At 55.4% G+C, this 14,830-nt stretch overlaps 1 protein-coding gene across 1 annotated transcript in view; it reads left to right on the forward strand.

Moving 5' to 3' along the window:
- The window catches only part of LOC134562207 (uncharacterized), a 30,912-nt gene extending 23,502 nt beyond the window's left edge, over positions 1-7,410 (forward strand). Inside the window, exons 7-12 of the mRNA XM_063419630.1 lie at positions 3,718-3,817; positions 4,898-5,503; positions 5,633-5,683; positions 5,888-6,254; positions 6,888-7,067; positions 7,304-7,410. Of these exons, the coding sequence (XP_063275700.1) occupies positions 3,718-3,817; positions 4,898-5,503; positions 5,633-5,683; positions 5,888-6,254; positions 6,888-7,067; positions 7,304-7,410 (1,411 nt within the window). The remainder of the gene's footprint in view (positions 1-3,717; positions 3,818-4,897; positions 5,504-5,632; positions 5,684-5,887; positions 6,255-6,887; positions 7,068-7,303) is intronic.
- Positions 7,411-14,830: the final 7,420 nt, after the last annotated feature.

The following is a 14,830-nucleotide window of genomic DNA, read 5'->3' on the forward strand; positions in this document are numbered from 1 at the left end:
AAGCTGCTCCCCTGGAGGCGCTTTGAACACCCACCCGCGGCCCGGCCCTGGCACACGGCTCCCGGCAGCTGCCCCGCTGTCCCAGCCGGGCCTTTGCAGCAGGGAGGCTCTGCGGGACCCCCGGGCTGTGCCCCCTCCCAGTCCCTGCCCGCCCCGGGGCTGACCTTCAGCCCGGGCTCTCTCGCTGTCCCGGCTCCTGCAGAGTCCCCGCTCGCAGCTCCTTGGGCCCCTGGGCTCTCCTCTGGGGGTTGGGGAACAGCCGGCAATGCAACCTTGTTCCGTAAAGGAATCATTTTGGTGCTCTCTAGAAAGGCCAAAACTGAAACTTTGTTCCTTTTGCCTGGGTGCAGAGACCATCAGGGCATTTTCTGCACAGAGTTCCAGCCCCCAGCTTTTGTTGAAGGAGCTGCCTACCAATGTCACGCTGCCAGGAGCCTGTCCTTGCTGTCACCTGCTGTGGCTGGGCATGAACAGAGCTCCTGCACTTGCATTTCCAGCTGCTGTGCAACCAAAGCTGAGGGATCTGGAGCTGCCTGAATGCAAAAACTGCAATATGAGCCACTCTCAAGGGGGAAATCTCCCCCTGCTGTGCCAGCCCATGGCAATGCTGCCATTCTCTGCTGTTGCTGGGGCGCTCTTGGGTCTGGCTGAGCAGGAAAGGTGACCCTGAGCCAGGAGATTTCTTTGGCTGCAGCAAAGCCTTGGAACGCAAAGACCTTCCTGATGCTGTGCCCTGAGCCAGGATGGAATGAGCCACCAGAGCTGAGCCTAAATTTCTTACCGAATTCACAGAGTGACTGGGTAGGATGAGACCTTCAAGAGCATCAAATCCAACCCATGCCCCAAACACCTCAGCTTAACCTGGGTTAGTGCCCTGAGTGCCTCATTCAATCTTTTTTTAAACACATCCAGGGATGGTGACTCCACCACCTCCCCAGGCAGACCATTCCAGTACTTTATCACTCTCTCTGGGAAAAACTTCTTCCTAATATCCATCCTGTATTTCCCTTGGGGCAGCTGAAGACTGTGTCCTTTTGTTGTGTCAGCTGCTGTCTGGAGAAAGAGACCAAACCCCACCTGACTACAGCTACCCTTCAGGGAATTGTAGAGAGCGATTAGGTCACCTCTGAGTCTCCTTTTCTCCAGGCGAAACAACCACAGCTCCCTCAGCCATTCTTAACAGGGGTTTTTGTTCCAAGCCCCTCACCAGCCTTGTTGCCCTCTCCTGGACGTGTTCAAGCGTCTCAATGTCCTTCCTAAACTGAGGGCCCAGAACTGGACACGGCACTCCAGGTGCAGCCTCACCAGTGCCGAGTACAGGAGAAGAAACACTGCCCTGCTCCTGCTGGCCACACCATTCCTGATCCAGGCCAGGAGCCATTGGCCTTCTTGCCCACCTGCCCACACTGCTGCCTCATGTCCAGCCTGCTGTCCAGCAGTGCCCCAGGTCCCCTTCCCTGGCTGCTGTCCAGCCACTCTCTTGCCAGCCTAGAGTGCTGCAGGAAGTTTTTGTGGCCAAAATGCAGGACTCAGCACTTGAACTTATTAAACTTCATCCTATTGGACTCTGCCCATCTATCCAGTCATTCCAGGTCTCTCTGCAGAGCCCTCCTACCCTCCAATAGATGGACACATGGTCCAAGCTTAGTGTCAGCTGCAAATTTACTAATGAAAGACTCAATCCCCTCATCCATGTCGTCAATAAAAATATTGAACAGAACTGGCCCCAGCACAGACCCCAGGGGAACACCAGTGGTGCCACCAGCTGGATGCAGAACCTTCACCACCACTCTCTGGGCCCAGCCATGCAGGCAGTTCTTAACCCAGCACAGAGTGCTCCTGTCCAAGCTGTGGGCTGCCAGCTTTTCCAGGAGTGTGCTGTGGGAGACAGTGTCCAAGGCCTTGCTGAAATCCAGGTACACAACATCCACTGCCTTTCCCGCACCCACCTGGCGGGTCACCTGGTCATAAACGGAGACCAGGTTGGTCAAACACGACCTTCTGTTCTTAAACCCGTGCTGGCCGGGTCTGATAGCTTGGCCATCCTGTAGGTGCTGTGTGATGACACTCAGTATAAACTGCTGCAGTACCCTACTGGGTACTGAGTTCAGGCTGACTTGAGTTGTGGGATAAGGATTTACAATTCAAACTGTAAAGCAGGTATGTTTTATTTCCATCTGGGACACAAGGGGGATTTTCCACCATACCTGCGTACCTGGTTGAGACAGGTTTAAGGTTTAAATACACTCAGATCCCACAAAACAACCCCTCCCTCCCCGCCCATTCTCTGCCCACTCTCCGCCTCCTTGCACTTCCTATTATAATTAGCCTTCTCTGGTGCCACATCTCCTGGTGGTTGCAGGCTGGGGTCTTCTGATGAAGTAAGAGGTCTTCCTCAGTTGTTCACTGTTTGACCTCTTCCTCTGGGCAGGTGCAGTGAAGGTTTGGCTAACTCCCAGGTCACTTTGTCCTGGCCAAAACCACGAGCCTGGTTCTTTCTGATTTCTTAAGCCACAGGTTCTGCTTTATGGGGTTTTCACTATACCTAAGTCTTGCTTTACTGAGTTTTCACAATATACACAATATACATCTTATCTCTGTGGCCTTTACCTAGCAACTAAATCCTCATGTGTTCTGCTACAAGTTGTTTTTCTGCTTTTACAGGATTGCTAAATAAGCTGTATATTTCTGCTTCCCCTCCATCTGATTAAGCACATTAAATGCTTCTAAAATTCTGAATTTTAGATATGTTTCCCATATCAAACTGGCCTATAATTACCAGGATCCTCCTTTCTACCCTTATGGTGTAGGGGTCACACAACACATTGGCCAACCTCCAGTCCTCTGGAACCTCACCAGTGAGCCAGGACTGTTGAGAAATGATGGAGAGTGGCTTCACAAGCTCATCTGCCAGCTCCCTCAACACCCTGGGCTGGATCGCATCTGGGCCCATGGATTTTGAACATCCAAGTGGCTCAGCAGTTCTCTGACTGCCTCCTCCTGGATAACAGGGGCACCATTCTGCTCCCTGACACCATCTACCAGCCCAGGAGGGCAGCTGTCCTGAGGACAAGCCGTCTTCCCACTAAAGACTGAGCCAAAGAAGGCGTTAAGCACTTTTGTCTTCTCCTCATCTGCAGTTCCTAAGTTCCCTCCCACATCCAGTAGAGAACAAAGGTTGGTCCTACCCTTCCTTTTGCCATTAATTTATTTGTAAAAACATATTTTATTATCCTTTACAAAAGGTGCCAAAATGACTTCAAGCTGAGCTTTGGCCTCCCTAATATTTTTTTTCCTACATGTTCCCTTAAATACTTCCTGAGAGACCTGACCCTCCTTCCAAAAATGATACATCCTCTTTTTATTCCTAAGTTCCTCTGAAATCTCCTTGCCCATCCAGGCTGGACGTTTGCCTTGTCAGCTCATCTTTCAGCACACAGGGACAGTCTGTTCCTGTGCCCTCAAGATCTCTGCATTGAAGCACACCCACCTTTCCTGGACTCCTCTGTTTTTAAGGGTTCCTTCCCAAGGAACTCTCTGAATAAGTCTCCTAAAACGGCCAAAGTCTCCCCTCCAGAAGTCCAATGTAAAAATCTTTTTGATGTCCCTCCTGAATTCACCACATATTGAGAACTCTGTAATTTCATCATCCCTGTGCCCCAAGCAGCCTCCAAGCACCACATCTCCCACCAGCCTTTCTCTATTTGCAAACAACAGGTCGAACATAGTCCCTACCCTGCTGGCCTCACTCATCCACTGTCACAAAAAGTTCTCCTCCATCCACTCCAAAACCTTCCTGCACTGCCTCTTTGCCGCTGTACTGAGTTCCCAGCAGATGTCTGGTAGGTTAAAGTCACCTACGAGAACAAGGGCTGGTGATCCTGAAACATTCTCCAGCTTCTTAGAGAAGAAGTTGTCCACCTCTTCTTCCTGCTTGGGTGGACGATAACAGACTCCCAGTAGGTACCCCTGGGAGCCCGTCCTGTTTGCTTCGGGTAGAACAGGAACAATGAAAACCTTCCCAATGGCACAACTCCCCAGCCCACAAGGGGAAAGGAAAGAAAAAGTTGTCAAGTTCTCAAAACCTTTCTCCTGCTTTGCTGCAAGACTCCTGCTTCACACATGTTGTGGAAAGTCAAGAGAAGCTGCATGGGTGGGATATCTTGTGACAGATGGTGCAACTCGTTCTCCAGGAAAGGTTCTTGGAAAGAGCAGACAGGACTGTGGAGAAGATTCTGGGAAAGCTGAAATAGCTTTTCGGAAATGAAATGAAAGTGGAAAGAAACAACCCAAGATATTTTCCTCTGTTTATTTCTCTGTCCCACTTTCCATCTTAAACTACTTCTTCATCTCATTAATTCTAAATGGGTCTCACCTCTGACATCCAAGACTTGGCAAGATTTAGACACTGTAAAATACCATGAGCTACATCCAGTTTGCCTTCCCGTTTTTCTTGGAAAGCAATGCCGGAGACACAAGTGCAGTGCTTGGGTCAGGTTCAAATTCTGCATTCAGGGAATGTGCTGTGACAGTGTCTGACCCTCAGCAGGGACAATGCACAGCAGCAGCCAAGGGGATTCCTCTGTCACTGTGCAGGAGTCAAGACTGGGCCCTGACTGAAAACGGCGAAGTTCCCGTGTTTGGACAGGCTCAGGGGCTGCCCCGGGGAGTGCAGGGCTCGGTGCGAGGCAGAGGGGGCAACGGAAAAAACTGACAAGGGGACAAACGGCCCTGGAGCTTCAGTTGCAGTGGCAGCAGCAGCAGCAGCGGCAGCAGCGGCAGCAGCGGCAGCAGTAGAGAAGAAAAAAGCGGCTTTGTTGACCAACCCGTGCTTCCCCTCTCCCTCTCCCACAGTCCCGCAGCCTCTCCCTTTCCCAGTGTCCCCCTCCCAACCCAGTCTCCCTCTCCCCTGCCGGGCCGGGCCATGCCTCGGGCCCACCCCCGGCCCCGGGCGGGGCTGCCCCGTCCCTGCCCCCGGGCATCCCGCCGCGGTCTCGCCTTCGCCCGGCTCTGGCAGTGCTGGAGATGGCGCTGCTGGGCGGGCATCAGTGCCTGGGGCTGGGGCAGCATTGCTGGCCTTTGGCTGCGCCTTTACCGAGCCCAGCCCCGGCCCCGGCCCCGGCCCCGGCCCCGGCCCCGGCCCCGGCCCCGGCCCCGGCCCCAGCTCGTCCCTGGGCCCGCAGAGGACACAGGCGGCGCGGCCGCTCCCGCCGCCTCCACTGCGGCTTCCCCGGCCCAAGCTCCTCCGCTTGGCAGCGCGGCCGCTGGCCCTGAGCCGCTGCTGTCCCGTTGCCAGGAGCAAATGCCTGGGGATGCCCAGCCCGGGCCGCTCGAGGGGCGCTCGGGGGCCGTTCCTGGCCCCGGGCCGAGCGCTGACAGCCGCGTCTCGCCGGCAGGGAAGGCGCAGCAGGCCCTCCAGGAGCAGAACCGCCTGGGTTCGCTGCTGGGCCACGGCGGCTTCGGCAGCGTCTGGGCGGCCACACGGCTCTCAGACCGTGCCCCGGTGAGCGGCAGGGCCGGTGGTGGGTGCACAAGGAAGGGGCGCAGGAGGAGGAGGAGGGCGAAGGAGAAGGAGGCTGGGGCTGGGCAGGGCAGGCAGTGAGCTCAGCCTGCTGCTCCCCTTGGCTTGCAGGTGGCCATCAAAAGGGTGCCACGGAACCGTGTCCGGCATTGGGGTGAGCTGGTGAGTGAGCGGGGCCAGCAGGAGAAGCTGGGCCATGCCGGGCGGGGATGAGCTGAGGCCTGGCAGGGTGGAAGCCGCCAGGACGCCTGGAGGGAGAGCGGGCGTGGGGCCAGCAAAGGGCGCAGAGCATCCCGGGCTGGCTGAGGGGTCCCTGACCCCTGGCACAGCCTCAGCCCCACTGACAACACTGTGCTCCTCCCACAGCCCAACGGCACCAGCGCACCACTGGAGATCGTGCTGCTGCACAAGGTCTCCACTGGCTTCCCTGGTGTCGTCCAGCTGCTGGAGTGGCTGGAGCTCCCCAAAGACATCATTATCATCATGGAGCGCCCGGAGCGTTCTCAGGACCTCCAGCACTTCATTCGGGCACGGCGGTTCCTGTGCGAGGAGGTGGCGCGGGAGCTGTTCCGCCAGGTGCTGGAGGCCGTGCGGCACTGCACCAGCTGCGGGGTCCTGCACCGCGACCTCAAGCCAGGGAACATCCTGCTTGACCTGGCCACCGGGCAGGCCAAATTGATCGATTTTGGCTGTGGCACCTACCTACAAGACACAGCCTATACTCACTTTGCAGGTGAGCCCTCGCAGGGGTGTGCTCCCCATTCCAGACATCTGGCCAAACATCTCACAGCCCAGCCTGGGTGTGGCACTGGGGTTCCCCGCCACTCATGGCACTGAGTCTTCAGCCCAGCTGCTTTTGAACACAAGTGGGTGGGGGGACCAGCTTCCAGCCCTGCTGGCAGCCTTTGCCAGCCACTCTGCCTGGGACTGGGGCTGGGGCTGGGGCAGCCAGCCCAACAGAAGCACCCGTGGGTGGGGGTGTCTGAGAGGGGAGCCAGAACATATGCACCAGCCAGTCTGGGGAGCAGGTGAGAAAGGGCTTGGACTGCTGTGATTGCCTGGTTTGCTTTGGGTTCATAATGGTTTTTGGGGCAATGCAGGCAGGGACGAGTAAGGCATGGTTTTTCCCCAGCACTGAGTGGGTTTTGCTTGTCATGGTTGGGCCTTGCCAGGGCTTCCACTGCCACCTTCCAACACCAGTGGCTTCTTTTCCAACCCTAAGTTTGTGCACAAGTCCCAGGTGCTGGCCAGAGGGCAGCAGGTCACACCACGTGCCACTGGGGCAGCCCCTGCACGCCCAGGGATGCTGGTGCCAGGCTCTGGGAGCAGCAGCATCCCCCTGATGAACTCCATCTGTATTCCATAGGAACACCGTCATACAGTCCCCCGGAATGGAACCAGTTTGGCTGGTACTATGGACAGCCAGCTACCGTCTGGTCCCTGGGCATCCTGCTGCACCAGATGGTGTGTGGGGAGCACCCTTTCAGGAGGGGCCACAAGATCAGCTGGGACCATCAGCTCTTGCTGCCACCACGGCTCTCTCAAGGTGAATCCTCATCTCTGGGCACGGGGGAAATGCCAGTGCTGGGAGACAGCAGTGGGCTGTGGCAGCTGCTGAGGAGGTGGCACGTGTCCTGCTGTCCTGCTTTCCTCCAAAACAGGGAATTCCTGGGAAAGTTTAGGCCCAGCTCTGAGCAAATGCAGCATGGCCTGAGAATGGGAACAGTGGGGCAGACAGGAGCCTTCTCCAACTGACCAGCGGTTTCTGGTTTCTCTCGCCAGAGTGCCAAGATGTCATCCGGCGGTGTTTATCCATGCTGGATGTGGACCGGCCTTCAGTAGAAGACCTGTTGTGTCATCCCTGGATGCAGGATAGTCATCTGCCATAGAAGAAGGGAGAGCCACAGAAACAGCGATGCAGGGCCCTGGTAAGTTCCAGCTCCACACATGCCTTGGCAATCAGAAGCAAAGGACCCAGACTTTTTTGTCCTGCCTGTGTCACTGCACAGGGGTCATCAGATGGGAAGACACAGCCCCTGTGCTGGAGCTGAGCTGCTCTGCCCAGCACTGCTGGCTGCCATCCCAGCTGCTTTGGCTTGTCCTGGGTCACTGCCAGCTGGGGCCCTGGGCAGAACACTGACAGCCTGGTCTCACTCCCAGGGAAAGAGAAGCAGCCCCTGGAGAAGCTGTGCCAGGTGGGGCTGCTGCTGCTGGAGACAGCCAGGACAACATCAAGGATGAAAACCTCTTCCTCGACCAGGCCACCACAAAGCTGAAGATGATGGACTTTGATTCTGGCACCTTCTTCAAAGCCAGGCTCCACAGTGAATTTGCAGATGAGTGCACACACAGGGGGATGCTCCCAGATTTGGGCATTGCACAGGCTGGCCGGGAAACAAAGGTTCCCCCTTTTGCTGGGGTGGAAGCACCTGATTTTTCAGTGGGCGCCAAGCTGCATTTTGGCAGGGCTGGGGGGCATGAGCTGGGGTGGGTGTGAAATGGGTGTGGGGTCCTGGCCCTGCCAACAGCCCCCAGTATCCACTGTGCCATTTCCCTCATTTTCCCTTTTTGTCTGTAGTCTATTTTCGTTAATTTCCTGTTTGTTTCTCTAAAGGAAGCGTTCTAGGTGGTGTCCAGTCTGGATGGGGAAGTGCTTGGGACCAGCCGTGCCGTGGATGGGCCGTGCCCTTGGAGAAGGCTGAGGACATCGTTTGGGAGCAGCTTTTCTTCCAGCGGCGGATGGCGTCAGGTGGGTCCCGTCTTCTTGGCCTGGGTGGGATCAGAGCTTTTGGGAGATGGCAGCCAGCACAGGAGCATCCTGCTGTGGGCAGCTGCTGAGGAGGTGGATGTGCCATGGCTGGCTGCAGGCTGGGCACATGTCCTGCCCTCCTGCTCTGCTGCCAAGGTCAGCAATGATGGGCAGCTCTGGGCACCGCTCTGGGCATGGCCAGCATGGCCTGGGCACGGCGGGCACTGGGACAAGGGGGACAGGAGCCTTCAGCTGACGGGCGGGTTCTGGTTTCTCTCCTTGCAGCTGGGCTCTGCGGATGCTAAGGCTGCTCTGGGCTCTGCCAGGGCTCTGCTGGAGCTCAGCCCCAGGCCAGAATCAGCCAAAGAAGAAATGGTGTGACCTGCAGCAGAGACTTGCTTGAGCACTTGGGCAATGCAGCTTGCAGAGTGTACATCTCCGAGGGAAAACATCACACCCTCCAAAATTAAACTTGATCAAGAACTTCTGAAATGCAATCAATCTGGGATGACCCCAAATGACATTTATCAACTTGCCCAAGGTGTAGCTCAGCCCTTCCCTGAAGATTTCTCTCCCCCACCTACTTTTAAATTTCACAACTGCTCCCTCCTTTCCCCCAGTGAGTTCCCAGCCCATCACAGTCTCCGTCACACTGTTGCCTTCCTTGATGGCCTTCACCACAAGGAAAACCAAGCCCCAGGTTTAGGGCCTCATCCTGTCACTGGCTGAAGAGCAGCAATATCTCCGAGGTCCTGTGGCATTTTAGTGTCAGTGAGAGCTGCTGTCCAGCCCTCATCTCTCCTCAGTGCTGAGTTCCCACTCCCTTTTCCTTGTCCTTTCAGCAGGATGAGCTCTGTGAATCCCCTTGAGCCTCCTCACTCTCCCAGCCCACCCACCCACCTCACTAAGGTTAAGCTGAAGCTTCTTTGTCTCCTCTGGCACACCAGTGCAGTCCCCTCTGCGGGGAGCCCCAGCCCCAGGGCACAGCACACAGCAGTGCAGTGTGGGCTGGAGCAGCTGCCCTGCACCCCTGGCTTGGCTGTTTGTGGCAAGGAAATGCTCCCTGTTTGCAGCTGTCCCTGCAGGATGGCCCCAGGGCAGAGCCCAGCCGGGCTCCCACTGCATCCCCTGAAGCCTGGGGCAGACAGTGGTACCAGGGCTGAGGTTCATGGGCTGTCTCTGGGAGCCTCGCCTGAAAAGACACACAGAGCCACGAATCTGGGGAGATCAGAGCAGCAGGGAGAATCTCCTGCTTTGTTTATTACTTCCTATTGTATACTTTAGCAAGGTGCCCATGGATTGGAGAGTGGCATTCCCCCTGCTCAACCACATTGGTCAGAGGGACTGTCATTCAACCTCCCCTTCTCTTGGAGAAGGAATTCAAAACAATAGCAATATTTACAAAACACAATCTCCTTGTTTACATGAATGAGCGTGAGAAGGTGCACACTTCTACTTTAGTATGAATGCTCAGAAAACTGGGAGAATCTCATGGTGACAATGGGGAGCACCCAGAGCTGTGGCTTGCAGTCAGTGTTTGCAAGGGTTGTGTTCTCATCTCCTGCAGCCTGTGGGGAAAACAAGCTGTGCTGCCAGGCCAGCAGTGCTCCTGTGGGCAGGGACAAGGCTGAAGGGCTTTCCCATTGCAGAAGAGGTGGCACTGAGCCTTGTCAGGGCCTGGCAGGGCTGGAGCCGGGTCTGGCCTGCTGTGAGGGACTCGCTACCACCAACCGGCTCCACCCACTGTGCTGCGTCCTCCAGGGACAGAGGGGTCTGTGTGTGCCAGGGGCTCTGGGATGTCTCTGTCTGCATGGACAGAAGGGTGTGTGTGTGCCAGGGGCTCTGGGATGTCTCTGTCTGCATGGACAGAAGGGTCTGTGTGTGCCAGGGGCTCTGGGATGTCTCTGTCTGCATGGACAGAAGGGTCTGTGTGTGCCAGGGGCTCTGGGATGTGTCTGTACCCATGGACAGAAGGGTCTGTGTGTGCCAGGGGCTCTGGGATGTCTCTGTCTGCATGGACAGAAGGGTCTGTGTGTGCCAGGGGCTCTGGGATGTGTCTGTACCCATGGACAGAAGGGTCTGTGTGTGCCAGGGGCTCTGGGGTGTCTCTGTGTGCATGGACAGAAGGGTCTGTGTGTGCCAGGGGCTCTGGGGTGTCTCTGTGTGCATGGACAGAAGGGTCTGTGTGTGCCAGGGGCTCTGGGATGTCTCTGCCTGCAGGGACAGAAGGGTCTGTGTGTGCCAGGGGCTCTGGGATGTCTCTGCCTGCATGGACAGAAGGGTCTGTGTGTGCCAGGGGCTCTGGGATGTCTCTGCCTGCAGGGACAGAAGGGTCTGTGTGTGCCAGGGGCTCTGGGGTGTCTCTGTACCCATGGACAGAAGGGTCTGTGTGTGCCAGGGGCTCTGGGATGTGTCTGTGTGCATGGACAGAAGGGTCTGTGTGTGCCAGGGTTTCCATAATGTCTTTGTACCCATGGGTATGGAATGAACACAGAGTGAAAGTGTCAGTCACGTTGCTTGCACACTCCTTCCTCTTTGCACAAGACACATCCATGCACACCCCCATGTATGGATATACTAAAAGGACAGGGATAGATAGAGATTTCCCACAGAGTTCTAAGTTTAGAATAACTCACTTTTAAGCCAGTGACCAGGGCATTTTTGTCCCAGCTCATTGTGAGTAGGTGTCCAAGAGCTGAAGGGTGCATCATTCAGAAGCAGTTTCAGGATTTCTAGGCAGGAAGTTACACCATCCGTGTAACTCACTGTATTTATCGGGATGGACTCTGCTGGTTCTTTAGGAATATGGAGCAATTGAGACACAAGACTTGGGAAACTCCCAGCTCTGTGGATTTGTGTCAAGGGGGGAGCAGCAGAAACACTTTGTGTCTGCTTTGGGGGATACAGGGTCCAAGGAGCTGGGGTGGCAGAACGTGACCTGGCATGTTGGCAGGTGAAGTCCTGTTTCATGAAATCCCAGAGTGGAACAGGACAAAGCTCCAAGCACCCCCAAGCCCACTGATGAAGTCTTTGTGATGCTGCAAATTCTCAAGGAAAGGCTGCTGCCACACAATCCACTGGGATTTACAACTTTCAGTTGCAACTCTAGGTCGAAGTTTCAAACTGTAATATTTTTTACCCTCAAGATACAGTCATGCACAATCCATCTGTCAGTTTCTTAATGCTTCAACAACAATTTCAAATAACTTAATATTGGAAAGAAAACCCATAATCTTTTAAAAAAGGATACTGAGGTCAGTGAGATGGATCCATGCCATCAAAACATTCACAAATTAAGTAATTTAGTTGTCTTTTTAAGAAGATCAGCTACCTCTTAATCTAAAGTTACAGAAGATTTTTCACTGCATGTTTGTTTTTTGTTCTCCCTTTCTTTTTTCCCTGTTTTTTCCTTTTTTCTTTTCCTTGTTAAGCAGATAACACATCCTAAAAGAGGAATGTACAGCAAAATGAGATACATTTTGGATAAACAATGAAAATGTAGGCTCCTCCTCTGTTTGCTTTTGTCTGGAAACCCTGAAGAAAAAGATCTAGCAGAGACCAGCAGAGGTGTAAAGTGGTTGCTTTGGACTAAACTGGAGTTCAGCACTGGTGACATCCTGATCCAGTCAAGAGTTGCAGAATTCCTTTGCACATCTCGAGCCATGTGTTTGCAGGCACAGCACCTGCAGTGCTGACGCACCAATGCAAGTGAATAACTCTGTTATTTCCTCACAGAATTTGGGCTGTGGCCAAGAACGAGGTGCACCAGTGCTTTGCTGCTGGTTCCTGTGTGGAGCAGCTCCCTTCCCGCTGGCTGAGCTGCTCAGGCACAGCCCGGCAGCTCCTGGCCCTGCAGGGCTGAGGCTTTTCCCCATTGCTGGGCACAGACTGATGCAGCAGCACTGCTGGACACGGGCACACACAGAGGGAGCAGAAGCAGCTGCCTTTGTGCACTTGCAGCTCCAAGGCCCAAACTCTGAGCAGACAGGGCTGCAGGAGTCTGGCAGGCTCCCTGTTTGCTGTGCTGCCCCACTTGTGCCCAGCCCAGCTCTGCAGGGCAGAGGGAGAACAAGGGGCAGCTCCCTGCCAGCTCCAGCCCAGGGACCCCTGCGGCCCCAGGGCTTGGGGCACTGTCAGCACCCGCTGCTGCAGCCACCGCCTCTGCTGGCACTGCCAGCAACAACCAGCCTGGGGCTGAGCCCAGGGAGCAGCAGCAGGGCCTGGAGCTGATCCCTCCCTCTGGGCAGGGCTGCACAAATGACCCCCACAGCAGCAGCAGCAGCACATGGAGCTGACTTTGAGCACAGCCCTGCCACTCTTCCCTCCCGTGTGCAGGGGTGTCACAGCAGCCTGAGGCACCTGGGAGCCCTCAGGGCCAGCAGGGACTTGAGATGGCAGCCCTGGGCTCCTGGGGGCTGTGCAAGGAACAGAGGTGGGGACTCCCTCTCCATGTGCAGCTTCCAGATGGAAAAAGCTGCTGTGCCCAGGCAGCTCCAAGGGCAGAGAAAGGAGGAGCTTGACCACTGGATCTGTGCCAGTCCCACAGTCCTGGGCAGCAGCCACCGAGCACAGGGGAACAGAGGGCACAGCAAGAGGGACAAAAGCAGGCAAGGTCAGAGCCTGGGAAGAGCCAGAGCTGGGAGCAGGAACAGCTGCTCCATTGCACTCTTGGAGAAAGCTCTGGGCTGGTTCAAAGCCCTGAAAGGTGTGAAGGGCAGAGGGGAGGCCACACCAAACAATGCTCCTGTTTCCACACCCTCCCCTCTCAGTGTCCATGAAGGAATTGCATGAACTCTATTCTTCTCTCCGAGTCATCTCGTTCAGCATGAGCAGCTTAGCACCAGGAGCTGAAGGAGCTGAAGCGTTAGGCCACAAGAGCTGAGCAAGAGGAAACTTTTTGACCAAAGTAATGCTGCTAACATGGTCTTGGATGAATCCAGCAGATGGAATCCTGGTATTATGGAATCCTTCATGTTGGGAAAGACCTCTGAGCACATCCAGTCCCGGCATTCACCAGCAGTATCAAGCCCAGCACTAAACCATGTCCCTGAAAGTGCCAAGGCCTGGACAACAGGCCCTGAGTGAGGCCTGAACAACAGGCCCTGAGCCAAAGGTGACCTCTGGATGAACCTTCCAACCAAAGGTTATCTTTGTATCTGCTCCATAATGAAATATGCATGGTCATTAGTGCTATGATAAATTGATCCACTCATCACTTAAACATGGATTGACCTTTCTGTAGTTAGAAACCAGACAAGGCCATGAAATCTGACATCTGGCCTTGTTTGGGGCTGTATGGTCAGAGTCAGCTCCCTTGGTTCCTCCTTGAGCCCTGGCCAGGCTTTGGGAGGAACCCAAGGGGAGAATGAAACCAGATGTTCCTGCACTAGAAGTGCTGTCAGTTTGTTTATTCAGCACTGTCAGAGCTGGGCCCTCTCCCAGCCAGGTTGGAGCCTCACCTGTGTCTGGAGGCCCCTGCAGGAATTCCCAGTGTGCGGGAGTGGCTCTGCAGTCCTTGGCTGTGACAGCTCCCACAGCTGATGTGTGGGTCTGGGTGATGGCAAAGTCTGAGGGTGACTGCTGCTGTCTCTTTCTTAATCACTGCAGGCAATCCTTGGTAGTGATGATTGGGTGCATTGCTGAGCTTCTCCTTTTGTGATTCTTTGCAGTTTTGCATTAGAATAAATCACACCATTGCTGAACTTTGTGTCTGTGTCTTTGGTGCTGACCCTGCTCATGGGCAGAACAGACACTGCAGGCCCAGAGAACCAAAGGTGCCCTGTGACACTGCGGGGGCCTGGTGTGACCAAGGGGACCAGAGTGACACTGTTGGGCCACATGGAACCAAGGGGACCAGAGTGACACTGTTGGGCCACATGGAACCAAGGGGCCATTGAGGTACTCAGTGAGGGTCTCATGCAACCAACTGGACCCTAGTGACGCTTTGGGGTCTCATGGAACCAGGGTGAAATTGTGACATTGTGGGGTCCCAATGAACCAAGCAGCCATTGTGACTCTTCATGGCCTCATGGAACCATGGAGACCATTCTGACACTGCAGGGACTCGTATAACCAAAGGTCCATTGTTTTCCTCTCCCTGGCACTGCAGAGTCCAGACTCTCCTTGCCCCTGCCCCAGCCCCACGGAGCAGCAGAGTCAGGTCTGGCCCTGCAGGTGGATGCCTGGAGGAAGCTGTGATCCAGTGGGAGACCCAGTGGAGAGAGAGGGCCTTGCTTCCATGCTGGAGCAGCCTGTCCTTGGATGGCTGCACCCCGTGGGCAGAGAGACCCACCCCACAGCAGTTTGGGAGGACACTGTGCCCGTGGGAGGGGCTCACGTTGCAGCAGGGGCAGAAGGGCTGCTGCTGGTGAGAGTGGACCCACGCTGGGGCAGTTCACGGAGAACTGTCTTCCCTGGGAGGGGCCCCACGGCCTCACAGGGGAAAGACTCCTCTCCCAGAGCAGCAGAAAATCTCTTGATGAAATGAGAAAACTCCCGTGCCCTGTCTCCCTGTGCTGTTGGTGGGAAGGAGAGAGAGGCTGTGGAGGAAAGGTGTTTTA

Source organism: Prinia subflava, chromosome 26 (genome assembly GCF_021018805.1).
Source record: "Prinia subflava isolate CZ2003 ecotype Zambia chromosome 26, Cam_Psub_1.2, whole genome shotgun sequence".
In the NCBI taxonomy this organism is placed as follows: Eukaryota; Metazoa; Chordata; class Aves; order Passeriformes; family Cisticolidae; genus Prinia; species Prinia subflava.